General features: G+C 35.7%; 2 protein-coding genes across 3 annotated transcripts; one reads left to right on the top strand and one right to left on the bottom strand.

The window, feature by feature from the left end:
* The first annotated feature begins 1,705 nt into the window (after positions 1-1,705).
* LOC107804086 (O-fucosyltransferase 38) lies at positions 1,706-16,231 on the top strand. Its single transcript, XM_016627901.2, has 11 exons — positions 1,706-2,068; positions 5,922-6,000; positions 6,436-6,503; positions 9,292-9,380; positions 9,591-9,768; positions 10,659-10,787; positions 11,778-11,914; positions 13,428-13,641; positions 13,747-13,931; positions 14,414-14,506; positions 15,707-16,231. Exons 1-11 carry the CDS (start codon positions 1,892-1,894, stop codon positions 15,840-15,842), a joined length of 1,485 nt encoding a protein of 494 aa, XP_016483387.2. The 5' UTR covers positions 1,706-1,891; the 3' UTR covers positions 15,843-16,231.
* A 123-nt stretch (positions 16,232-16,354) lies between these two features.
* Positions 16,355-22,942, bottom strand: LOC107804088 (uncharacterized). Of its 2 annotated transcripts, none has more exons than XM_016627903.2 (6): positions 22,729-22,942; positions 21,630-21,892; positions 21,022-21,532; positions 19,172-19,373; positions 17,119-17,595; positions 16,355-16,961 (listed from the first exon to the last, which is right to left on the bottom strand). In XM_016627903.2, exons 2-6 carry the CDS (start codon positions 21,829-21,831, stop codon positions 16,533-16,535), a joined length of 1,821 nt encoding a protein of 606 aa, XP_016483389.1. In that variant the 5' UTR covers positions 21,832-21,892; positions 22,729-22,942; the 3' UTR covers positions 16,355-16,532. The 2 variants fall into 2 exon arrangements, with proteins under 2 accessions (XP_016483389.1, XP_016483390.1); XM_016627904.2 differs by having other exon boundaries at positions 21,630-21,863; positions 22,729-22,856.
* Positions 22,943-23,453: the final 511 nt, after the last annotated feature.

Here is a 23,453-nt window from a genome sequence, read left to right as displayed (position 1 = left end):
AAACAGAAAATAGCAGAAACTAGAGATTATCAGAAACCATAATCAGTAAATATATTTCGGAATAAAATCGAGCCCACTAAATGCACAGTGTGTCCTTAAGGAAATTATTCCCCTCAAGTACCCGATGTGTTGGAATATTATTCTCCCAGGATAGAATGATTTAACTCACCAGAGTATCGGTACCAAAAACGCCAGAGAAATAGCGAACCACTTGAAGGCTGTAAACCACACTGGAATTTAATTGTGCAGAAGAAGTTCAGAAAATTTTCGTAAGGAAATATTCTGGGACCAAGGCATATTTATAGCCATTTTCTGGCACTGTTTCTGAAAAGTTTGCAACCTTTCAGAAACAGCTATAGCTGTTGGAACAGGTGGGAACGATTCCCATTTAAACCCCCCGTGAAAGAAACGGATCGGGTCGGGTCGCGGGTCCTGAGTTATTCCAGGTTGACTTTTCGTTAATTAATTAAATAATTGAAAGAAATTTTGTCCAAAAAGATTAATAAATCAATCGTTAACCGAAGACGAGCAACAACGACGACCTGAGACTTACTTTCTTTCCAACCCATGTAACACCAAGGGAAGTGCTTTTTCAATAAGCACATTCACTTCTTTTTTTTTCACCACCAATGAGGGACACTTCTCTTTTCAAAGCAAAAGGGAGCTCACTTTCCCTTCATTTTCATCCTTTCATTTCCTATTCACCAATCTTTTAATCACAACAATATCATCCTACTTTTGCTTCCCCTTAATTCCTCCTCCTATGGCGTCGAAAATAATCACTACCTCTAATATGACACAAACTCATAACTCCCGTAAAGGACTATCTATGCAAATTTCTCCATGTTCTCAATAGAATAATTTAATGATTAAGAGGTCATAATTCGAATCATACTGTCACATGTTTGAATTTCAACAACAAAAAAAAAAGCACGAGAGAACCAAAATGAGAGAAGAAAATCGAATGGGTGACAATGCATGATGAACGAGTCGTGACTTTAACAAATGTTGTTCCAATTAATCAGTAAATCTATTTATATTAGAAACTTAATATATGGTTATTAGGAGGCCAAATGTCACTATATACTCATTAACAACCTAAAATGATAACGAAAAGAAAAAGTTGGAGGAAAAAAATAGTATTAACCATCAATTTTAATCAATCAATGGAACAAACTAAATCACTAACTACCTCTGGCTGGGGTCCTCGAGAATCACTAACAAAAGGTTTTATGAGACTACATCCCAGTAGATGAAACATTTTCTGTTTCTGGATTCATAAAATTTTAAATGTTATTTTGTAATTTATCAGTTCTCATCTATTTCTTTATTATTCTATTTTTTCAAAGATAGTATTTTGTTTCATGATAGGGTAAACGTCATATTCTGGCTTCCTGTATTTTAAAACACTGGTTACAAGTTACAACTTACAATATATTCTATTCCGTTCTCCAATTTGACAGTCAATGATCTTTATTTTTGTTTCTAATATTTATACTGGCTGAACATTTTTTAAATAATTATTTTGATTTTTTTCTCACATACATTTAAATCAATATATTAATTTGTAAAACATGCAATATATATTTCATGTTACATTGCCTTGATTAAAAAAAGAAAAGGAGCTGAGATGGACCAGGTGTAAGAAATCCGGGCAATCTAAGAATTATCTATAAAGCAGGGGGTCCAAAAGTGCAATTTTCTCAAACTTAAACATCCTCTGATCTCGTCTTCAAACTGTTAACACTGAATCTGAATTCCAACCCAAACCAATAAATTCCCCACAATTTGCTACTTTAAAGTTTAAGCAACAGAGTCCTAAAATTTGTAGCCATTAATCAGCGTAGAAATATAGCAGCAGAATTCTTTCGAATTATATTTATAGAAAAAAATGGTGAACAGAGGCCACAGGACAACAAGAAGAACATCTCATTTCTCAATCACTCTCTATATTTTCCTCCTCTTTGTTTTCTCAATATTCGTTTTCGTTTTGTACTCTAAAGATATATCAGAAGATGAGCAAAATCGTCTCGTAGTATCGGAGAAGAAGGAGCCCGAATCCGAAGAGGTCTGTTATTTATTTATTTATTTATTTATTTATTTATTTGTGAATTGGGTGATATGTGCTGATTTTTTGTAATTTGGTCTAGAAAGTATCTGGATAATTTATTAAATTTCCGAGAATTTTAGCTTCTTATTTGGATTGAAATTGGTGGTCAGAATTTTGGAGCTAAATTTACATTTGGTTGAAACAGGAGAACAAAATATGATAATAATAATAATAATAATAGAAATAGAGGCACAAGGATTTAGGTGGTTCAGCCAATTATGTTTAATCAAAGTGTATCTTAACACTTCATTCTCTAATATTTCTTATAAAGTCCAAGTTGTAAACAACAAGCTAGTAGTTGTGAACCAATTTACTCTGAGTAGTAATCAAGTTGCAAATCAACTTATTTAATATTGAATCAAGTTTGCTAGCCAACTTTCTGCCAGTCAACTTACCCTAAGTAGCAAGTGATGTAGCAAGCTAACTTAGTTCAAGTTCTAATTAAGTTGCAAGCTAACTTTATAATTCATTTGTTTTGTTCGGATTACGTTATATATGCATGTATACATTGCTGCAGAAACTTTAAGACTTAGAAATCCGTACATGTCTCTGTGGGAATTCTTTAGTTTCTCAGATGGTTTGCTGTATGGGACACTTTTGAAATGCTTTCTCCTGAGTTTGTTATCTTGCGATTTGTCATAAAAAATGGAAGTTTGCTATCATCCTACTTAATGCTTTTGTAGATTGACATAGTTCTTGGACCTCCTAGTTTGGATTAACATGGGTAAACGATATAAAAAAAAAAAAAAGCAAGGCAAAATCGGCAAATTGTGAACTTAAAGAAAGTGGCCTAGTGGTGATAACCTAACATAGAACTGAAATTGGTAGTATGTAAAGAGGCCTTGTGGCAAATATGCTTATCTTTTGTCTTCACATTTCAATTTGGTAAGAGCTTTCTGATTCAGTATTTGCTTGCTTTCCTTGGCACAACACAACAAGAAATTTGAATTATCAACAAGAAAGTGTAGGGGCAAGAAAGGCAATGAATATTCAATCAATCAGTTACGCCTCAATTCCAAATTTTTTATGATGAGCTGGATGAATAGTGTTAATCCATTATGTTCACTATTCAGAGAATTCATCATGATTAAACTATTTTTATGCTGGCCATCGACCTATCACAATTCTTTTTTATCCTACAATATGTTGGATAAATTTCAAGTTTTATTTCTGTTTGTTATATGAAGTGAAATTTCAATTTGTTTTAAGAAAAAAGAAAGAAAAAGAGACGGCATTAGTGATAGTAAAAAAGGGCTTTAGTTCCTAACATTTTTCAAATGATAGGATGAGCTTTATTCCTTAAATTTTTATGAAATAGTGTGAACAGGTTTTGGTACCTTAAAAGGGTAAAATAAGTGCCTTGTGTGTGATCCTTTATTTTGTATAGGCGAAATACATAAACGGCCCCTTTATTTTGTAGGTTCTCTTTTTGGTATACAGCTTGTATACGGGGTTAGTTCCTAATTGTTAATAAAATTATTTACCTTATAAAAAAAAAAGTTGTCCTCAACGATCAGATAGATCAGTTAAATACTTCAAGTGGCTATTAAGTGTATCAAGTAAACACCCGGGTGCAGCAAAACATATGCGTGAGTTACACTTGCTAATGACATATCAAATGAACCAATTAAAGAACGACACGTATAATTTGTAATAATTAAAACAAAAACAACCAAAAAATTAATCCAAACTTCCGGGCAGTTCCAGGCTGGCAAAAATGGAGTCACCGAACTGACCAAAAATTTGAATTGACAGAGCTCCTACAACCCAAGTACACAAGAGATTACACGTGCAAAAGCTCTCTGATCTCGTCAATGCCCATATGTCATTGTCAGATTTTCTTGGTGGATATATGAATGCTCATTAACAGAACAACTACATACACAAATGAGGCGAGCTAAGATGAATACATCATAGTATCTACGGGTGGGCAAAATTTGGGCAAATCCGAAATCCAAACCGAAATCCGAATTTTTTGGATTTTTGGATTACGGATTGGATTTTCGATATAATTTTTAAAATTTTTAGATTTCGGATTGGATATTGAATTTGGTACTTTGGATATCCGAAAATTCAAAATTTTTATACTTTATATTTAGTCCATTATCCATATGCCAATAGTAATAAGTTCAATACTCTATCCATTAGATATTATCTCATATATTCAATATTAATTACTAAGCTACTATGAGAATACTTTCTATTTGGACATGATTTTACTGTTGCTACTTCTTATCGGCCGTATTAATGTCTCTGTTGTATTTTTTTGATAATAATTTCATTACTTGAATACTTTATTTGGGTGATTGCAGCAAGAATGAGGAACTTTTCAGGCAATTTAACATGAGAACTTCATTTGGATATTCATTTTTGTAAAAAGTAGAAACATCTCAACTTATATGCTCAAAACCGAAAATCCATAATATCCAAACCGATTAATCCGAAACCGAACTTAAAATATCCGATTCAATCCGAACTTGTTTGGATTGGATTTGGATTGTCATTTCTTCAATCCGAAAATCGAAAATCCAAACCGAAATTCTCATATCCAATCCGAATGGCCCGAACGCCCACCCCTAATAGTATCTCCACAAATAATTAAAATATCCAGTAGAAATAACAACAAATTGGAAATAGCAAAATTAAATCAACAACGGTCAAGCCCGTAAAGGTCAGAGATTTAAAGCATCAAAGCAGCAGCAGACAACTACAACAACAGATCCGGCGACAACAACTTTGTTCCTCGCCAACAAGTCCCCCACCGTCACCTTCCGTTCCCACCTCCATTTTCCACCCTAATTAATCCTCTTTCAAATCTATTTTCCTTTTCTTTATAGCTTATAATCAGACACTGTGAGAATGATTAGATGACAAAACCTGATTTCATAAAGGACAAAAATTGATTTCATAACTTGTAATCGAAGGTGAAAAAATTGAAGAAGGAGAAGTGTGAAAATGAAGGTAAGTGGGGTTCACATAAAGTCAGGTTAATTTTAAAAAAGAAAAAGAAAAAGAAAAAGAAAAAACTTTAATTTTAAGGGTTTTACGCGCTCGAATGTGAATATAAAGCACACACTTTGCCATGTCAGCGTGGGGGGTTCACGAGGTCGCACTTTAGTCGTGAAGAAGTGTGTAATTGGTAATACGGTTAGTTGAGGTGTCTATTTGGTCGTTGTGAACAACATATAGCCATAAAGGGGCCATTTATGTATTTCACCTTTTGTATATTTGGGGCTTGTCTTAATTGTACTTGTTTAAGTGCTTCCTGCAAAATAAGCAATTGAAGAATGATAAGGAGCCTTTTGGAAAAGAAAGGAAAATAACAAGTTTATGTCATGCTATTGGTTTTTATATCTCTCTTCCACTTCTATGATATTTCTTTGTACTGCGATAGTTGCTGAGAAATTTCGTTTCAGGATTCATCAGCATTATAGTAGCTAGATATTTCAAGTATACATGTTTGTAGTTCTAAGGAATGAGTTTTTAATTAGTTTCCACATGTATTTTGCTCTAGGATTGTTTCGTCCTTTTCCTATGCTTATGAGTTTTATTTCTTTTAGGGTCAACCCTATTCAACTTATTTCCTCCAATTTATACAAAGAGTGAATATGTAAATTATGTACTTGTATAACAGATAAATTAGAATCTTAAGGAATATTTTTCATTTGTCCTTGGTGTAACTTGTCAGTTTGAAAATATTAGAGTTGTATCTGTGTAGTCTTTTGGTGTCTTGCTTGCATCAGTGACTAGCTCTCGTAATGATAACTGTTAGACTCCTGGTAGTGAGAATGTCTCCTTTTGTCTTTTGCAGAATGCAGATAATTCTGTCTGGGAAACTTCACACAGTCATGGTTTACATCCATGTGTCAAGCCAACTGTGAGATATAAAGGTTAAACTCTATTAGAATAGCTTGTGTTTCTTCTGCTACCTGCAACTTAAACTGGAAATAGTATCTTCATTTCCTCTTGGGAGCACTAATGCTTTTCTATGTTCTATAAAGAAGATACTCATCTGGATTTTCTCAAGATCTCGATTTTCCTGATTTTTCTTTTTTGGGGGAGGGGGTGTTCATAGTTATTTTGGGAAACAATTTCTTTTCTATCTACTCTTCTTATGGTGCTATCAGCTCATGCATGTGCTGATTCAAAGCTGAAACAGCAGATTTCTCGGTCATAAAAGAAAAATATCATGCCTGTGCTGTTTCCTCTGCTTTCTCTCTCTCAATCTCCTTGACCTGTACCACCTCAGGCACAATATGAAATTTTTATGTGCCACAACTTTTTCCGCTCGAAAGTCTTATGCAGAATTTATCCTTCTTGTCCAGCTGCTCTAGGATGGAATCGCTACTTGACTGTAAAAAGTAATGGTGGATTAAATCAAATGAGGACGGGTGTAAGTTCAATCTTCTTTTTGATTTCTATTTTCCATTTTCTGTATGTTACATAATCATTCCTGTTTTTTTTCCTGATAAGGTAAATAACAACAACAACAACAATAGCCCAGTGAACCCACAAGTGGGGTCTGGGGAGGGTAGTGTGTACGCAAACCTTACCCCTACTCCGGAGGAGTAGAGAGGGTTTCCGATAGACTCTCGGCACAATAAAATGAAAACTAGACAGTGTAGCAGTAACAACAAAGGAATCTAGAAAGATAACATCAGCAACATAATAACCAGAAAATAGAGAGAAAAGTAATAACACTAAGCAGTAACAATGGCTGATAAGGTAAATAATTTTATGAAAAGAAGGGGAGAACCTCATATACAAGATGTATTCAAAACTGTTGAAGACATAATTAAGTAATTAAAAATATGTACTCTCTAACAGTTTAAGCTTTTAGATGAGATGGTTACACACTTCAATAATTCAATATGATATCTGAGCAGACATAGGTCCTAGATTCGACTCTCACCGCCACCAACACCAAAAATAATTTTCACGTGCTTGACTCATCTAAATGAATCAAAGCTGCATGTGAGGGGCATATTAAAGAATCTCGGAAATTGACCCGTGGATCGTGGCAATGGTTGAGTGTGCGAACAAAGTCCCATTTTGGTACCTGAAAAGATTGGGAGCCTACATATAAGGTGTAGGGATCTCTTAATGGTGTGAGGCCTTTTGGGGAAAACCGTGCGAGCTTGGCCCAAAGCGGACACTATCACACCATGTTAAGAGTATCTTTGGGCTGTTTTAACCCAACAACTGGTATCAGAGCCACTCCGCGTGCAACCCTGAACGATGGTGGGGCAAACCTCAGCAAGGACGCTGAGTCCCTAAGGGGGTGTATGTGATACCCTAGGTGAATCCCACATCGACAAAATATAAGAGAGATGCTAGGTATATCAGTAAACATGCCTTAGACTCTAATGACGCGTTTTAAACTCGTGCGGGCCTAGGCCCAAAGCGGACAATATCACAAGTGAGCTGGGCTGTTACACGATGTTGGGCCCCTACAATTGTGCACGCTCCAGATGTCCAGTCCTGGGCGTGAGAGGGGGTGTTGAGTCCCATATCGACAATGAAGGGGATTTTGGGGTGTGAGTTAGGTCCAAAGCTTATATTTGACAAGAATAAAGAGAACCTACATCAAAATATGGTTCTCAACAAAGGAAACCAAATCACCTATACAAATAGACACCTCATAGGTACACCAAAAATAAACTAGAGAAAAAAAACACTATTTTGCAACTCTACAACGTCTAGCTCACCCCCTTCAAAATCTGCTATTTCTCTCTTTCCATATCACCCACATAATGGCTAGAGGTGCAAACTTCGACGCCCTTGGACTTCTCTTCCCACTCTTGTAGACCCACATAATAGCTAGAGGTGCAAGCTTCGACGTCCTTGGACTTCTCTTCCCACTCTTGTAGACCCAGCTGTGCAACACGTTGTACAATCATTCTTGTTTTAAACCACAAATTTCAACGGAATAGCTTTTGTTCTATTCGAGCTACTGTTAAACAAGCTAAACGTTTTGAATCAGCCCAACTTGGAAATGCTAGTGGACATGTGGTAGCTTGTATATGATTCTGTGCAGAGTCCTGGGGTATCATTTAACATGTTGACATATTGAAGATGGCTATTTAGAAACCTTCAGCTTGGAAATGTGGTTCCTTAAAGTCTATTCACAGTTTTGGAGTGAATTATATGTTAGGAAGTAACATCCCTAGATAAAGGGAGAAGAGAAGTTAACAAGAAAAGCAGTCTCATACGAAGTTGTGGGCAAAATAGCTGAATAAATTCTATATTGGTTTTGGGTAAAATAGCTGAATAGAAGATAAGACAAAGCCTGGCATGATTGGTAAGAGAATTTAATTTTTATTGGAAGTACAACTGGAAAATGATATAAGATTTACTCTTTGGTGAAAGATATAGTCTCAACTGAATTTCTAAGAGCTAGTGTTCAGTAAGCTTCTAAGGACCCGCTTGGCCATAGATTTTGTCAAAATAAACTTGGGTTTTATTTGGCAAACACATGTTTGGCCATAGATTTTGCCTACATTTTGGCCAAATCCCAAATGCCAAAACCAGCTCAATAGCTGGTTTTGGTCCAAAATATCACTATTATATTTTTTAAAAATTGCCCCAAACTTTTGTATTTTATAAAAGAGCTCACCATTTATTATTTTGTAACGATGTTGGTTCGTCTTCTCGGTCATCTGATAGTGTATCATGTAGTTCATTATAAAAATGATAATTTTGTATCAAATTTATTTATGTTCAGGACTATGGTTTGCGATAATATAATGAATGTTATTGATAATGGTACTGTTGGGTATTTGTGATAGTGTTTAGAACTTGTGGGTATAAGTCATGTTTCATGTTTTTCCAAACCAAACTTCATCCAAAACAGATGTCCAAACACATTTTCATCTTCAAACCAAATTTCACCCAAATCAGATTTTTCAGAATAAATTTGGGAATCTATGGCCAAACGCTAGCTAAGTTTTACTAGTTTGCTGTTTCGTTGATAAGATGATTATGCCATGACTTGTAGAGAGCTTACTCGCGGATCTTTCATGTTGTTGATTGTGGATGTAGTCACATCTCATTATTGAAATATCATTGTGGTCATACCCATTTTTTAAGCAAATATGTCCACATATTTGTACGTTGATGAATTTTTCCCTTCAGTCTTAATTTGTCAATTTGCTTTTTTTTTTTTTCCTTTTTACTTACAGATAGCTGACATGGTGGCAGTGGCACACGTAATGAATGCAACTTTGGTAATTCCTCAATTGGACAAGCGATCGTTCTGGCAAGATTCAAGGTCATATTTTGTTCTCTACTGTGTCTCTCTCTACTTTACATTGCTTGTCATTCTTTAAGAAATGTTTTTATACATTGCCTGAGACTGTTTGTGGCCTTTTCTTGTTTCTTCTAGAATGCCGATGAGTGCTTTAATCTCTAGCAATTCTTTTTTATTTTCACTTTATCTAAACATACTTACTCTTGTTTGTTCTAATGGGCTAATGTACAGTACATTTTCAGATATATTTGATGAGAACCATTTCATTGAAACATTACAAGGGGACCTCAGGATTCTTAAAGAGCTTCCCAAAGAAATAGAATCATTACCTCGAGCTAGGAAGCACTTTACGTCATGGTCAGGAATGGGTTACTATGAAGAAATGACACAATTGTGGAAGGAGCATCAGGCATGTAAATCTTATTCCTATCACCTTCTTCTTAAAAGTAGATTTTCTTAACCTCTCTCTTGCAATGGACCCAAAACAAGAAATTGTTGCTACTTGTTGCCCTTGCTTGCTGTCAAAGGAAATTGTTGATATTTAAATGGACGACCATGGAACATGATGTCGTTGGCGAAGTTATTATGATAATGTGTTCTCTAGTTGAACTGTATTATATATCTATATGCTCAACATGTTAGTAGTGTTCATGGTGGTCGTAGCGATTCAGTTTTTCTTGTTGCACCAAGTAAGATAGTGTCTCTTTTCAAACAACATTTACAGAATAAACCCTCTGATTATTATATGAAAGTATATTAAACAATATGAGAAATAACCTTCGATTATGTTATTCAATTCAATGGGAAGTAAGGGACATCTTCACCCATTATTAGCAGAAAATAAAAAAACTTCAAGTGTATTATATCACTGCCAATGCTTGACTCAAGGTGGTGCTAACATATGGATGCATTACTACCAAAAACTTGCGAATATTTATGAGTTCGATTCCTTGTTGTACATGGAAGGCTATTATTGACCATTGGAATTTATTAGGCAAGAAAAAATTAACTTTCTTCTCAATAGTCAGTTATTAAAGCCCTTCTAAAATTATCAGCTACTATGAGATGTCAGAGAGATGGCATTTAATCCCAAAATCATCAAATCCTGGAGGGGATTTGAATTGTCGTTTTATTAACTTTATCAGTTTATTATGTTGATATTATCAATATAATCCATAATCAAAGAGTCTCTATTTCCATTTCCTTTTGTTCGGGGGACTTGATCCTAATTTTCTTTTGTCTTCTCTAGCAAATCATATATCTGAAATTGAAAATTGGCTTATTGCATCTTAATTGCAGGTAATTCATGTTGCTAAATCTGATTCTCGCCTTGCAAACAATGAACTGCCTCTTGATATTCAGAGATTAAGATGTCGTGCTCTATATAATGCTCTCCGCTTCTCTCCTCCTATTGAGAGACTTGGAAAGGTTAGAACAATCATTTGAGAAATTTGCTTACAGTTTTGGACTAGATGTTCTGGTCACACCATAAACACTTATTCCCTTTGTTTCAATTTATATGATAGACTTTCCTTATTACTCCGTTTAAAAAAAATGACACATTTATATATTTGGCGATAATCTAACTTTAAACTTTCAATTTTACCCATTTCATCCTTTACGAGAAGCTTTTATAGTTTATGTCCCACAAAGCTTTTACCCTTCAACCTTCAACACCACAAGTTTCAAAAATCTTCTTTCCCCCCCTTAAATTCCGTGCCAAGTCAAACTGCGTCATATATAAACTGAAACAGAGGGAGTATGTAGTTTTGCGATTCCCTTTTGGATAGTCACACTACACTGAATCTTTTTGTTGGCTATTGTATTTCCACTAACCTTTTTGGTGTCCAGATCTCCTTGATTAAGAATGGCATTCAACTTATGAAATAAATATGCTGTAATATTAGGTGTAGGATTCTCATGCCTGTTTATGCTGGCAAAATGGTTAAAAGATAACAGTTATCCACCCATATTATCCATTAAAAATGGGTTGGATAATAAACTTTTTAAAAACGGGTCATATATGGATAAGAACCATATTATCCACTTAGAAAATGGATAACTAATGGGTTTAACTTTTACATTTGTAAAGTCTCAAATTGGGGGTTCCTCAAGTTTGTGAGACTAAGAATTCTCCCAAAAGTGATCATATTCAAGAAGGCAAGGATAATATGGATATCCATATTATCCGTCAGTTAACCCTTTTTTATCCGTATTAAATATGGGTCGGGTCGGATAATGCATCCATTTTTGCATTAACCGTTTTCAACCCGTCCATATCCGATCCGATCCACCCATTTGCCACCCCTAAATACAAGTTTATCTACATCCTTTTATGTTTTGGATCTCATTTGTAAGGTCTCCAACTAGAATTCCTCATTAATTAGGGTTTGGTAATACATGATGATGATACTACAGAAGCTTGTGGACCGGCTCCGAACAAGAGCAAATAGATATGTTGCACTCCATTTGAGATATGAGAAGGACATGCTGTCTTTTACTGGCTGTACTTACGGTCTTACTGAACTAGAAGCAGAGGAGCTTCGCGTGATGAGGTTATCTATAACTCTCTCATTATCACTATCATATTTTGTCATGATTTTCCTATAATATATGCCTTAAATTAAGCTCATTGTATTAATGATTATCTGCATAAAGGAGGGCTAAACCACCTTTCTTCAATCTATTTATTTTTCTGAGCCCAATGAGATTATTGCGTCTCAATCATGGCTTGTAGGTTATTTAGGAGCGGCAAGTTCCTTGATCACAAGTTTATACATACAGGCGGTGAAAGAAGAGTATCCAACCCAAAACCTTAAGGCAATGGATGGAGTGGCCTAAGGCTTGATAAACCCCTTTGGAAACTCTTACATAACAGATGAGGGGAGTGTATTCTTTAACACCTTCTTGCATGTGTAACCCCGTTGCGTTTAACCGTGCACTGAATTTTGTCCTTTTTCTTGAGAAGATTTAAGAGTGGACCTAATGTGTGTATATATATATAGAGAAATTAGGCTCAACAGACTAAAGAGTGGGCTGCAACTAAGAGGATAGTAGGCTCAGCAGGCTAAGAAGTGGGCCGGGCAAAGTTTGTAGCTCAATGGGCTGAATAAAGAGAGAGAAGCACAACGCAACTCCATAGGTTGAGTTGAGGGAGAGAAGCCCAGAGCAATAGAACTAGAAGAGAGAATGCGGTTATGCAAACGGGCTCACCAAAGTTTGGCTATGATACCACGTAAAGAAATCGACCTTGGGCCTGACTCAATCTAAAAAGATAGCTCATGAGGTAGGATTTCCGAAAACCTTATAAGGAGACAAACAACCTATACTTACACCAATATGAGACACTTAAACGCCCACATGCCTAAGTCTGCCAATTGGAGCGTAGACAACATAATATGGGGGTCCAACATTGAGACACAAAATAACTGGATTTAGCTTGGCGCCAATATCAAGTTGAAATGTGTGACCATCTCATCTAAAAACTTAGGCTTTGAGAGAGAGCACACTTTTAATTTACTTAAATATGTCTTCAACACATCCCCTTACGTGCGGGCCTGATTCTTTTTCATAGCGCAAGCACGTAAAAATTCTTTTCAATAATGGGTAGCGGTGAATCTTGAACTACCCGTGCCTGCTCTGGTACTATTTTGAAGGAATCTGGGCATCCAACCAAAATCCTTAAGGCAATGAGTGAAGTGGCCTAGGACTTTATGTTTCCTTTGGAAATCCTTACACAACCACGAGGACAAGTGTATTCTCTAACACAGGATATTTAGAGCCTTCAGATTGAATTGTGAAATTTCAGAAGCTCTTCTTCTGTACAACTTACTCAGACACAGAGGCTCTGAGAGACACATACTATACTATGCATGTCAAAATGTCATCTATGTATTTTATTTAACATCAAAGCAACTGCTCCAATTCATCTGGTGTCATGGTTTCTTGTAAGAGGGCGGACTCTGCTTAGATCTTTTCCCTTTTCTTCAGTTGTAGGCTTGTAGCAATGATCTTTAGAATGACAACCAATGTGTTATGTAATATCTAATGTTACTCATCCATGACTAGAGAGAATACAAATCATTGGAAGATTAAGGTTATCAACTCAACTGAACAGAGAATTGATGGTTTCTGCCCTCTCACTCCAAAGGAGGTTGGATTATTTCTTCAGGCTCTTGGTTATCCTCTGTCAACATTGATTTATATTGCTGCCGGAGAAATTTATGGTGGTAACACTCACCTCTCAGAGCTCACATCTCGCTTTCCTAATGTTATTTTCAAGGTTTGTACCTGCACCTTATCATTCTGGAAGTCATGCGGCTCGAAGTTAATTTCTTTCTCAAATAGTGTATTCTACCTTCCAAACCAAATGTCTTACTGATGGCAGGAAATGCTGGCAACGCCAGAAGAACTGAGAGGGTTTGCCAATCATGCCTCACAAACTGCAGCACTCGATTATCTCATCTCTGTAGAGAGTGATGTTTTCATTCCATCACACTCAGGTAATATGGCAAGAGCAGTTGAGGGGCACCGCAGATTCTTAGGCCACCGAAAAACAATCACTCCTGACAGGTACTCAAGTAATTAATGAAATTTTTCTGTTGCTTTTGGTTGGTATAGAGTTTCAGTTCGTGTGGTTTGCAAGTGAATTTTTTTTTTGATTTTATCAATTTTAGAAGGGTGATTTTTCAATTTTTCTTTTAGCACTGCTAAGCTTGGAATTTTTCTTTATTGAGGTGTTACCAGTGCCTTCATTTAGGGCACAAATCAACCATTCTTTTATATTTTAATGCTTCACAAAGAGGCTACGAGTACATGGGATAGAAATAGCTGAAAAGTTCACCTACAAATCAGGGAGTTCTATGGTAACATGAAAGTTCATCTTGACTGGCATGTTGGAGGTGCTGTTGGGGAAACAGCTTAGCATTCTTATAGGGAAGAGTCATATAGAAGTCCTTAAAACTTTGAAATTGCGCAAGTTGGATTAAGTTTTGTGGCCTTGGACTCTTCATTTACATATTAAAAGCAACATAATTACCTGCTAAATTATGCAGGAAAGGCTTAGTTGAAATATTTGATAAGCTGGAAGCTGGTCAGCTTGAAGGACCATCATTTTCACATCTTGTCAAGCATTTGCATAAGAACAGGTGATAATACATACGCAATGGATACTCACATTATCGCTTGCACTTGTTCACGTAATTGTTTCTGTCAAAAGTTTTTTCTCTCTGTTTCTGTTACTTGGATGCAACAATGGACCCTGGGAGTAATAACTTCAGGAATTGAACCAAGGGACTTTACTCTGGCATTGGCTGCTACTAGATTCCTTGTTAAAGAATAATTTTAGGTTGGAGATATATAACCTCCCACATCGATTGTACAAGAGCTTCTAAGGTGTTCATAATGGTCAAAACTTAGATTCTTTTACATAATATGAGCACCAAAATTTGGCAAGCTCGTTCTCTCACGTATAGGTCCTAGAAAACTTAGGTTTTTTTCATTGTATGAGCACCAAAATTCGGTAAGTTGGTTCTTACGTATAGCTCCTCTCTCATAATCATTTTCTTTGCACTCTGACCAGTTGTTTATTGTTCTCTTTATTTTATTGCTTTGGACTTCTTCCTCAATGCAATCGATCAAGCTACTAACTCCAGCTTTATGCCAGCATCTCACTCCGTTGAGCTTGTTCTCTCTCTCTCTCTCTCTCTCTCTCTCTCTTTCAGACCCCCTTTCTTAGATTCTTGAGCTTATCGCTCATCCCAAGTCCACTCTTTTTCCTGTTGAACCTCTGTGAGCTCCTTAAAATATAGTCGAGACTCGAGAGAAAACAGGAAAAGAAAAAAAACAAGAAAAGCCAAAAAAATAAATTATCTTCAGTACACGTCTAAACCCGTAAATCTGGGTTATACATGCAAGATGATGTTACAGATAAATACCATCCCATGTCAGTTTTAGATGGTTTTTCCAAGGGATTTGTAACGGTTTTGGATTATTTCACCCATTGTTTTAAGATTTTGGTTTTGATACTATATTCTTTCACATTTTAATCATACCACGTGCTCTTCACATTCTGGTATTAGATATTAGATCATTTTGATTCAAGCAGCAGAAATCTTACTTTAAAGCTGGAATCTTGTCAAAGTATTTCCAAAGAAAAATGTTTCAACTAATCATTTCAAAAACTTTCTTGATTTAAAGTCTTTTCAACCTGTTTCCAGGAAACTTATGTAACTAGTAAACAACAACCGGTTTTAAACTGTTTCGGAGGGAATTGTAAAGCCTTCAACAATTACAACCATGTTGCTTGATAACTGATAAATTCCGGACTTATAATTAATACATTACAGGCAAGGCGCTCCAAGAAAAAGAGCTGGTGCTCCCCCGGGAGTCAAAGGTCGAGCAAGATCAAGATTGGAAGAGCCGTTTTACCAAAATCCACATCCGGAGTGTATATGCAGTTCTAGAACCCAAGTGGGAAAATAAAGGGGTTACTTCTTGTCTGCTTCCAGCCAGCAGGTCTCTCTTGTTCTCAGTCATCTAAATGCCTGAAATCATATTTTTTCAACCATCTTATTCAACTTCAGTTTCTCTGTTCCTGATTATTTGTTGGCCATTTTATCTATGGTGGGATGGCGGTAACTAAGCTTTCAATTTTTGTACATTAGACTAGTGATTAAGTATCTTGGTACATATGCAATATGGCCTTTTCTTGTCCATCTCTGGCACTCAATCCCTCTTGCACCAAATGTTTTTCAGTATTTATCTTTGTAAACAAATAATGGTATATTGGAATTAGGAGCAAAAACTGTTTAATGTCTTGGTAAATTGCTTCTGGGGTACTTAAATATTCAAAATAATCTCTTCCTACAAACTGTTTAATACACATTCTCCTTAGTTTATTTGTCCAATTAAATGTTAGACTGACACTATCTTTTCCAACAATGAGAATGAACATTCTGTTTCTAATGGATTAAACATGAATTTCATAACAATCATAAGAAAAAAGAAAATCTTTAAAATATAGTTTAGCTCATCTTATTCTTCTAGTTTATTACATATAATAACACTTGTATTTACCCTACCAAAGATTAGACAACTGCACGATCATATTGGAGAATGAGAACAAACATTCTCTTTCCAATAGTATAAGTTCAGCGATGTGATTTACAATGTTCAGACTCTAAATGGTACAAGATTAGGGTTTATTTCTTCAGGTATCGACTGTTGAGGCGGGAACTTGGGAAGGTGGCCAGCAATGCGCTTGGCTGTCTCAAGGTACTTTACATACCTGCAAATTTGGCCTTCTTTTGTGATGCCTTCTCCATGGTTGTGGTTTTTTGTGTTGTGGCAATCTAGGTTCAATCCCTTCATTGGCAAGCCACAAAAATGGCAATTTTGATCTTTCCCAATGAGTGCCTCCTCGAAAGCCTTTTTTTTGAAAGTCCAAGCACCACTCTTCCAGTTGAAATGATAAATTGGAAGGTACCTCTGTCCATAAATGGCTATGAATTCTATTGCTTCTATAATGAAGTCAAATTCTTCCTTGGACATGTAGTAGGGAAAACTGACCCTTGTCCATCCCGGCTTCACTCCAGTATAGCCCTGTTAAATGTCAAATAAATACTGAATGTCTAAAACCTTGAAATTCAATTATAGTGTACCCAACAATCTACTAACCAAATGTGCCCTCCATATAGAGATGGAATTTAGAAAACTTAGTGAACTACCTAAGATACATATGTGTAAACTGTGGACTCACCAACTCGATTGCAGCTTTTAAGGCAAGTGACTGAGGCTCATCAATCTTGAGTAAGGTATGTCCATAGGGTCCTGCACAAGCACACCCTCCTCTAGCCTGGATACCAAATAAGTCATTAAGCAGTTTAGCGACAAAACGGCCATGAAGAGGCTTGCCTTTCTTGTTCCCTGTCTCTCTCCATAGGTAAAGCTTGTTGTTTTCACCACTCTTATCACTTGATGAAGAGTAAGTTGTGGTATAAACGAGAAAAGAAACCACAGCTTGTCTCTTGGCTGTTACATTTCCCAAAACCCTTATGTTAGGATTTGGGAGAAGCCTTTCTAGTGCAAGTTCAATGTAGCTGCGCTCCATTCTTTCAATTACTTTGTGACTTATGAACTCTTTCACCCAAAATGCTAGAGCTGTTCTCACTTTCTGGATGATTGGTGGTGTTCCAGCCTCCTCCCTTTCTTCAATGTTCTCCACATAGATTGTATCCTGGTAATTGTATCATAAATCAAGTAACTATCCTTCGAGCTGAGCTGAAAAGAAAAGAAAGTAAACAGAAAACATTTTCTGAAGAAAAACAGTTAGATGGGTCACTTAGTTATATAATTTATCTTGTCCAACATTTTTTATAGTAACCGGAGAAAAGTTGTCTGGTTTACATAATCTAATTTGATGTTCATAGTTTTTATTCTTAAAAGATTCGGGATGATATGGTGTTGCCCCATGCAGAGTGCCTTTTTGTAACTGAGAAAGAAAACAAAAGCAGCCCTCTGGGCTTTGGTCTAGTGGGTAAGAGTGTGGGTTCGTGTGGGTTAGGTGCATGTCATGGGTTCAAACCCTATAAAATCTTTTATTTAATTGGAGAAGTATGTAAAAATAGCACTGGTTAGCCACTTTTTGGGCGCAAGTGAAACTATAGAATATTGTCCTGAAGTTCAGTTTTTGCAACTTAAAGCTCCAGGACGGTGTCCTCAAGATTTTTCCAGAATATTTTTTGATTGCATCGATAAAAAGCAATGACAACAAGTCCTTCAGGTCCTTTCCAACAAGACTTTCATTTAATTCATTTTGTTTGCTCAATTTTTACACAAAGATTCATGGTTTGTTCCCTTTCTTTTTCTCCTTTTAGTTTTTGCTGTCTAGTGAAGTATATTATGATGAAACAATTATCAACTCTACGAGTGACAAACGAGCGGTCGGATCGGATATGGGCGGATTGAAAACAGATAAAATATCCGACCCGATCCATATTCAATACGAATAGAAAACGGATTAACCGACGGATAATATGGATATCCATGGCTTCTTGGATATAATCATTTATGGGAGAATTCCTAGTCTCTCAAACTTGAGGAACCCTCAATTTGAGTCTTTGTAAATGTAAAAGTTAAACCCATTGATTATTCATTTTTTAAGTGGATAATATGGATCTTATCCATATTTAAAAAGTTCATTATCCAACCTATTTTTTTTTTATCCATTTTGCCACCATTAATCAACACGGAGAAATGAGAATGCACCCATTTGAGTATTTCACCTGCAGCCACTTGGTTTTGTCATCCCAGCTTCTTTTGCTCATTGCAGCTACCTCACTTTATAGTAGCATCATTTAGCTTCCGTTTTTATGCTATCCGCACCCTTAACATCTTAGTCTAAAGCAACTCTGGTGAACTGGGAAAGCTTTTCTTCGGTTCCTTGAGTTTTAAGTTAGAAAACTGAATTCTAGGATAATGTCCTTTTTTAGCTTGTTCTTCAGTTTCGAACTCCAGGACAATGTCCTAAAGTTTTAAGATACAAAAACTGAACTCCTTGACAGGGTGCTGAAGTTCAAAAAAAGAGAAAAAGATGACGAAGTGAGTCTCTGCTGCTTTTTAAGTTGAAAAAATGGCTAAATTTCAACTAGTTTAGGTAATGTGGCTAATTTTCAGATAGTACCCGTAAAAGTGGGTATTTGTGATTTTTCTCGAGAAGGGTAGATGGACAATCCATTATTTTATCAAAATTTGAACTGGAAGATAGTTTTTATAGCGCTATTTAAGGCGTATCCACTTTTAAAAAGACATACCTTTTCATAAAAGGGGTTGACAAAATCAACAGTTCCACCACCACAAGTTGAGGGAGGTGAAGTTCTCAGCCGATAGAGTGCCTTGTTCATTAAAAGGATTCCCGGTGTCCCTGGCCCTCCAAGAAACTTGTGGGGACTAAGGAAAACAGCATCATAGCCATCTATTTCTCCTGATCTCATCTCTATTTTTGCATAAGGAGCACTGCAAGATGAGAACAAATAGTTAAAGAATATATACCCAAAACTGGAAATATGTAGAAATAGGACAACAAATAGGATTTAAATTACATACAGTAAACCAGAAATGTAGTTTAACCTATGATAGCAGCAGAGGTGGATCCAGGATTTCAAGAGGATGGGTGCACTGATGTAAAGAGGTGCACCTAGAATTTATATTTGACAGGTTTAACTTTTGTCTCTTATCATGAACCCATTGTAATTTTGAAATTATAGGTTCAAAATTATATTATTTTTGAAATTTTAATAATTTTTACATATATTTATACTCCATGCTGAAAACAAGACCGTTCAGAGTGGGATTTGAACCGCAATATCACTTGTAACGGTGCACCAAATAATAATTATACCATAAGAGTCTTTGAACATGGGTGCACATACATATATTTAAGTAATTTTGAAGAAATATAACATTATTATACATGGTTTAGGAAAAAGACTATGGGTTCACGTGAACCCATACCCCTCAAACTGGATACGCCTCTGGATAGCAGGTGGATTCGCATCTCTTACAACTAACACAGTCCTCTATTCGTGGAGCATAAGCAATTTGTTAGGCCTTATAACCGTCCCAATGTATGATTTCTAATACATCTATGGAGCAGGCTCGGACACATTAAGTACATCATATATATTCGTGGAGCATAAGCAATTTGTTAGGCCTTATAACCGTCCCAATGTATGATTTTTAATACATCTATGGAGCAGGCTCGGACACATTAAGTACATCATATACACATATCATAAGGGGTTACTCATCTGAGACTCTCGATTTCTCTCCTGCGAGAGAATCAGAACTGTGTCCGTTCCTGAACTTGAGGTTATGCCCGTTCCATGCGAGGTCCTCATTTCATTTCGAAATTACTTTTCTATGATAAGCATGTTTGTACATGAGCATAATCCATAAGATCCGGTACAAGATTCTGTTTTATCTAGTTCACTTATAGGATTTTATAATATGTAAATGTATTCATTTCTACTATCAGAGTGAAACAATGAATCTAAAGATTCTAGGATTCCTCCCGGAGGCAAATACTTTTATACATACTTCTTTTGCATGATCCACACCATCTTCTATTCTTGTAAGATGACTCACACTAATTAACAGCCCGTCATGTAGTAGATGACTCACACTAATTAACAGCCCGTCATGCACTACATCATAGGCACATTGGGAGCAGAGATAATTGTACCCATATACATAAAAAAATTACAGCACAATCCTCGGGCTTTATTTGTAAAGTCTATATTCCTTGGCAATCATAGCCCAAAGATCTATGAATTAACCTATGCTTGACTAGTCAAGCAGGCAAACGAACAAATGAGCTTGCATCCGATTCGAGGGGATACTTCCCCAACTAACGAAGAGATCTTGGCGGAATTGCTACATATGAAATTAAGCATAGTTTTGCAAAGAAATAACCTACTTGTTTTTCCTGAAGATATGGGAAACATGTTCAATATCATTTGATTGAATGATTGACCCTACCCCTTGCTGTTTGAAGAAACCCTTTACTTCAATTGGTATTCGATTTTCTTTAATCAGGTTGCGAAGTAATGCTTTATCATAAAGATTTTATTATAATTGCATTTACACTGACGGTGTTACTTACCTTGTGGCAAAATCAAAGCAAGCATAAGCTCCATTTTTGTGAAGAAGACGAGCGATGGCTCTCGTATCAGAGTAAGTTCCAGTGACATTACTACAGGCTGAGAATGAACCCAACAATGGCCTATTCATAGACTTGTAGAACTCAAGCTGAACTCTCAAAGCTTCCATATCCACAAGCCCATTTTCATCCAAACCAATTTCCAAAACCTCTGCTAAACTTTGTCTCCACGAAAGGATGTTGGAGTGATGCTCATAAGGGCCAACAAATACTACCCATCTCTCTTTTGTCTCATTTCGGAAGCATTTTGTGAGGACTTCTTCTCTTAAGATTGAAGGAACTGCAATTCCCATAACTTCTTGGAGCCTTTTAATGGCTGCAGTAGAACCAGAACCACAGAATATGATAGCATCTTCTTCTCTTCCCCCTAAGCATTTCTTCACGTAGGCTGCTGCTTCATTCACTATTTTCGTGGTTTGGTATCCAACGTAACTGTCACTGGTATGACTGTTACCTTCACAAAGTAAAATCAGAAGTTAAATTACACTACTGATACTGATAGTGTAAAATTTTTGGGGTATATATAGAAAGAAGAACTAAGGGAAACTTACCATAGAAAGGAAGGACGTTATTAGTGATATAATTTTCAATATAGTGAAGGCATCTTCCAGAGGCAGTGTGATCAGCATAAGTAAGCCTACGTTTTCCAAAGGGTGTCTCAAAATCGATATTTTCACCAATTATCTGAGAACGCAGCCATGAAAGTTTCTTTTCTGCAGAATCACTCTTGGAAACACCATCCTTCCCTAGCATATGAAATGACTCAATTCTACTCCTCAAGTCCTCTGGAGAAGCAACAGACGAAGAACTAGTACTAGAATATTTAAATGGTATCACGTCAGATATTTTTACACTATTAGGTCATTCAAAACTATGTACAAGTAATAATTCATAAATTATAATGTAAAAATTCTTTATACCATAGTGAATATTAATTTAACTATTTTGAAATAAAGTTTTAGTAAAAGATTTTAACTTATATACATAGTTAAAAAAATTTCGCACTCATCACTTTTTTATCCAAAAAGTAGACTAATACTTACTACCTTTGTCTCACTATATTTGCCACTTGGTGTTTTCTAGATTCAAGGACGAAACATTTGAGTTTTGACCATGTGTTGCTTAACAATAAGGATATTATAACTTACAACACTTTTCGTGTAATTTTAGAATATGTGAAATTTTAATTAAAAAAAGTTATTTAATATATAGTTTTACATAACTGCGAAAATTAATCTTCATAAGCAACAATGTTCTTTTATCTATTACTCTTATTTCACCTTTTATCGATAAAATTTCAAGAATTAAATCTAACACGAGAGTGATCGAAAAGTTAAACTATATATATGTCTACATCTTAAAAATACTATTTAATTACTATTTTAAAACAATCTAAGTATTATATATAGGACACAGTACAAATCTATAACAAGTTTGGAATACGATAAAAGTACGTAAATCTTGCTTCCTAAGTTTAGACCACTTTTGTTCGTATTGTACCCATTGATTAATGCGAAACAATAGGAACAATTACGTCCTTTTTCCTTTTCATGGGCCACTCACCCCATTTCTGCTCAACTTTCCCTTTATAACTAAAAGACAATGAATTATATTCTTGAAAAACAAAAGAATATTCTTACTAGTACTTACTTTTGATCTGGTGGCTGTACTTTGTATTATTACTTCGCCAATGATAAGACGGCACTTAATCTTTGAATTGAGACCACTCTTATTAGAGTGATCAAAATCTTACTTTTGATATATCAAGTATTCTAAGAGCAGCCTTTCTAATACTGACTTAGAAACCAACTGAATTTTCAATTCAGAAAAAGGAGGAGATTTGCAGCTTCAACAGCTTGCCATGAATACAGAGAAGAAAACGATATATATTGAGATTTTAGACATGGCCACCTTTGTTTACTTTTAATAATTAAAATTAATATGTGGGGTCCATCCATTGTAGAGCAAAATAAATATGGCATGTGCCTTTGATATTTGCTGATCAAGATCTGTGGACAAAATTGATCTTTGTTGGCCAAGGGATGAAATATGTGGTTGAGGCTTCTTTGCTCAACTCGGAGGCCACGACTGCTATAAATAGAGGAGAGGAGGTTTCTTTATTACATGATTAGAAACAGGATTGAGAATATTACATATACAGTAAAGGAAAGTTTTAGAGGAAAAATAAAGAGCGTGGGCAATATTACAGTGATGAGAGAAAATTAAAAGAAAGTTTTTTCTTTTAAATGTGTAGTGATTTTCTAAGTATTTTACTTTGTACTACTAAGTATAATTTTCTTTGAACGTGTAGTAGTCTTTTAAGTATGTTACTTAGTACAATTAAGTATAATTTATTTTAGTGGATTACTTTACTC

This window comes from Nicotiana tabacum, chromosome 13 (genome assembly GCF_000715075.1).
Source record: "Nicotiana tabacum cultivar K326 chromosome 13, ASM71507v2, whole genome shotgun sequence".
In the NCBI taxonomy this organism is placed as follows: Eukaryota; Viridiplantae; Streptophyta; class Magnoliopsida; order Solanales; family Solanaceae; genus Nicotiana; species Nicotiana tabacum.
Note: the sequence above shows the minus strand (reverse complement) of the source record. Positions and strands in the feature narration are given on the sequence as shown.

Excerpts from the sequence above, each read along its gene's own strand:
- LOC107804086 (XM_016627901.2), top strand. The coding sequence starts at position 1,892 with ATGGTGAACAGAGGCCACAGGACAACAAGAAGAACATCTCATTTCTCA. Across the intron at positions 2,069-5,921 it reads AGGAGCCCGAATCCGAAGAG|AATGCAGATAATTCTGTCTG; the intron begins GTCTGTTATTTA and ends TGTCTTTTGCAG. Across the intron at positions 10,788-11,777 it reads CTATTGAGAGACTTGGAAAG|AAGCTTGTGGACCGGCTCCG; the intron begins GTTAGAACAATC and ends ATGATACTACAG.
- LOC107804088 (XM_016627903.2), bottom strand. The coding sequence starts at position 21,831 with ATGCTAGGGAAGGATGGTGTTTCCAAGAGTGATTCTGCAGAAAAGAAA. Across the intron at positions 17,596-19,171 it reads TCAACCCCTTTTATGAAAAG|GATACAATCTATGTGGAGAA; the intron begins GTATGTCTTTTT and ends TACAATTACCAG. Across the intron at positions 16,962-17,118 it reads TAAAAGCTGCAATCGAGTTG|GGCTATACTGGAGTGAAGCC; the intron begins GTGAGTCCACAG and ends GACATTTAACAG.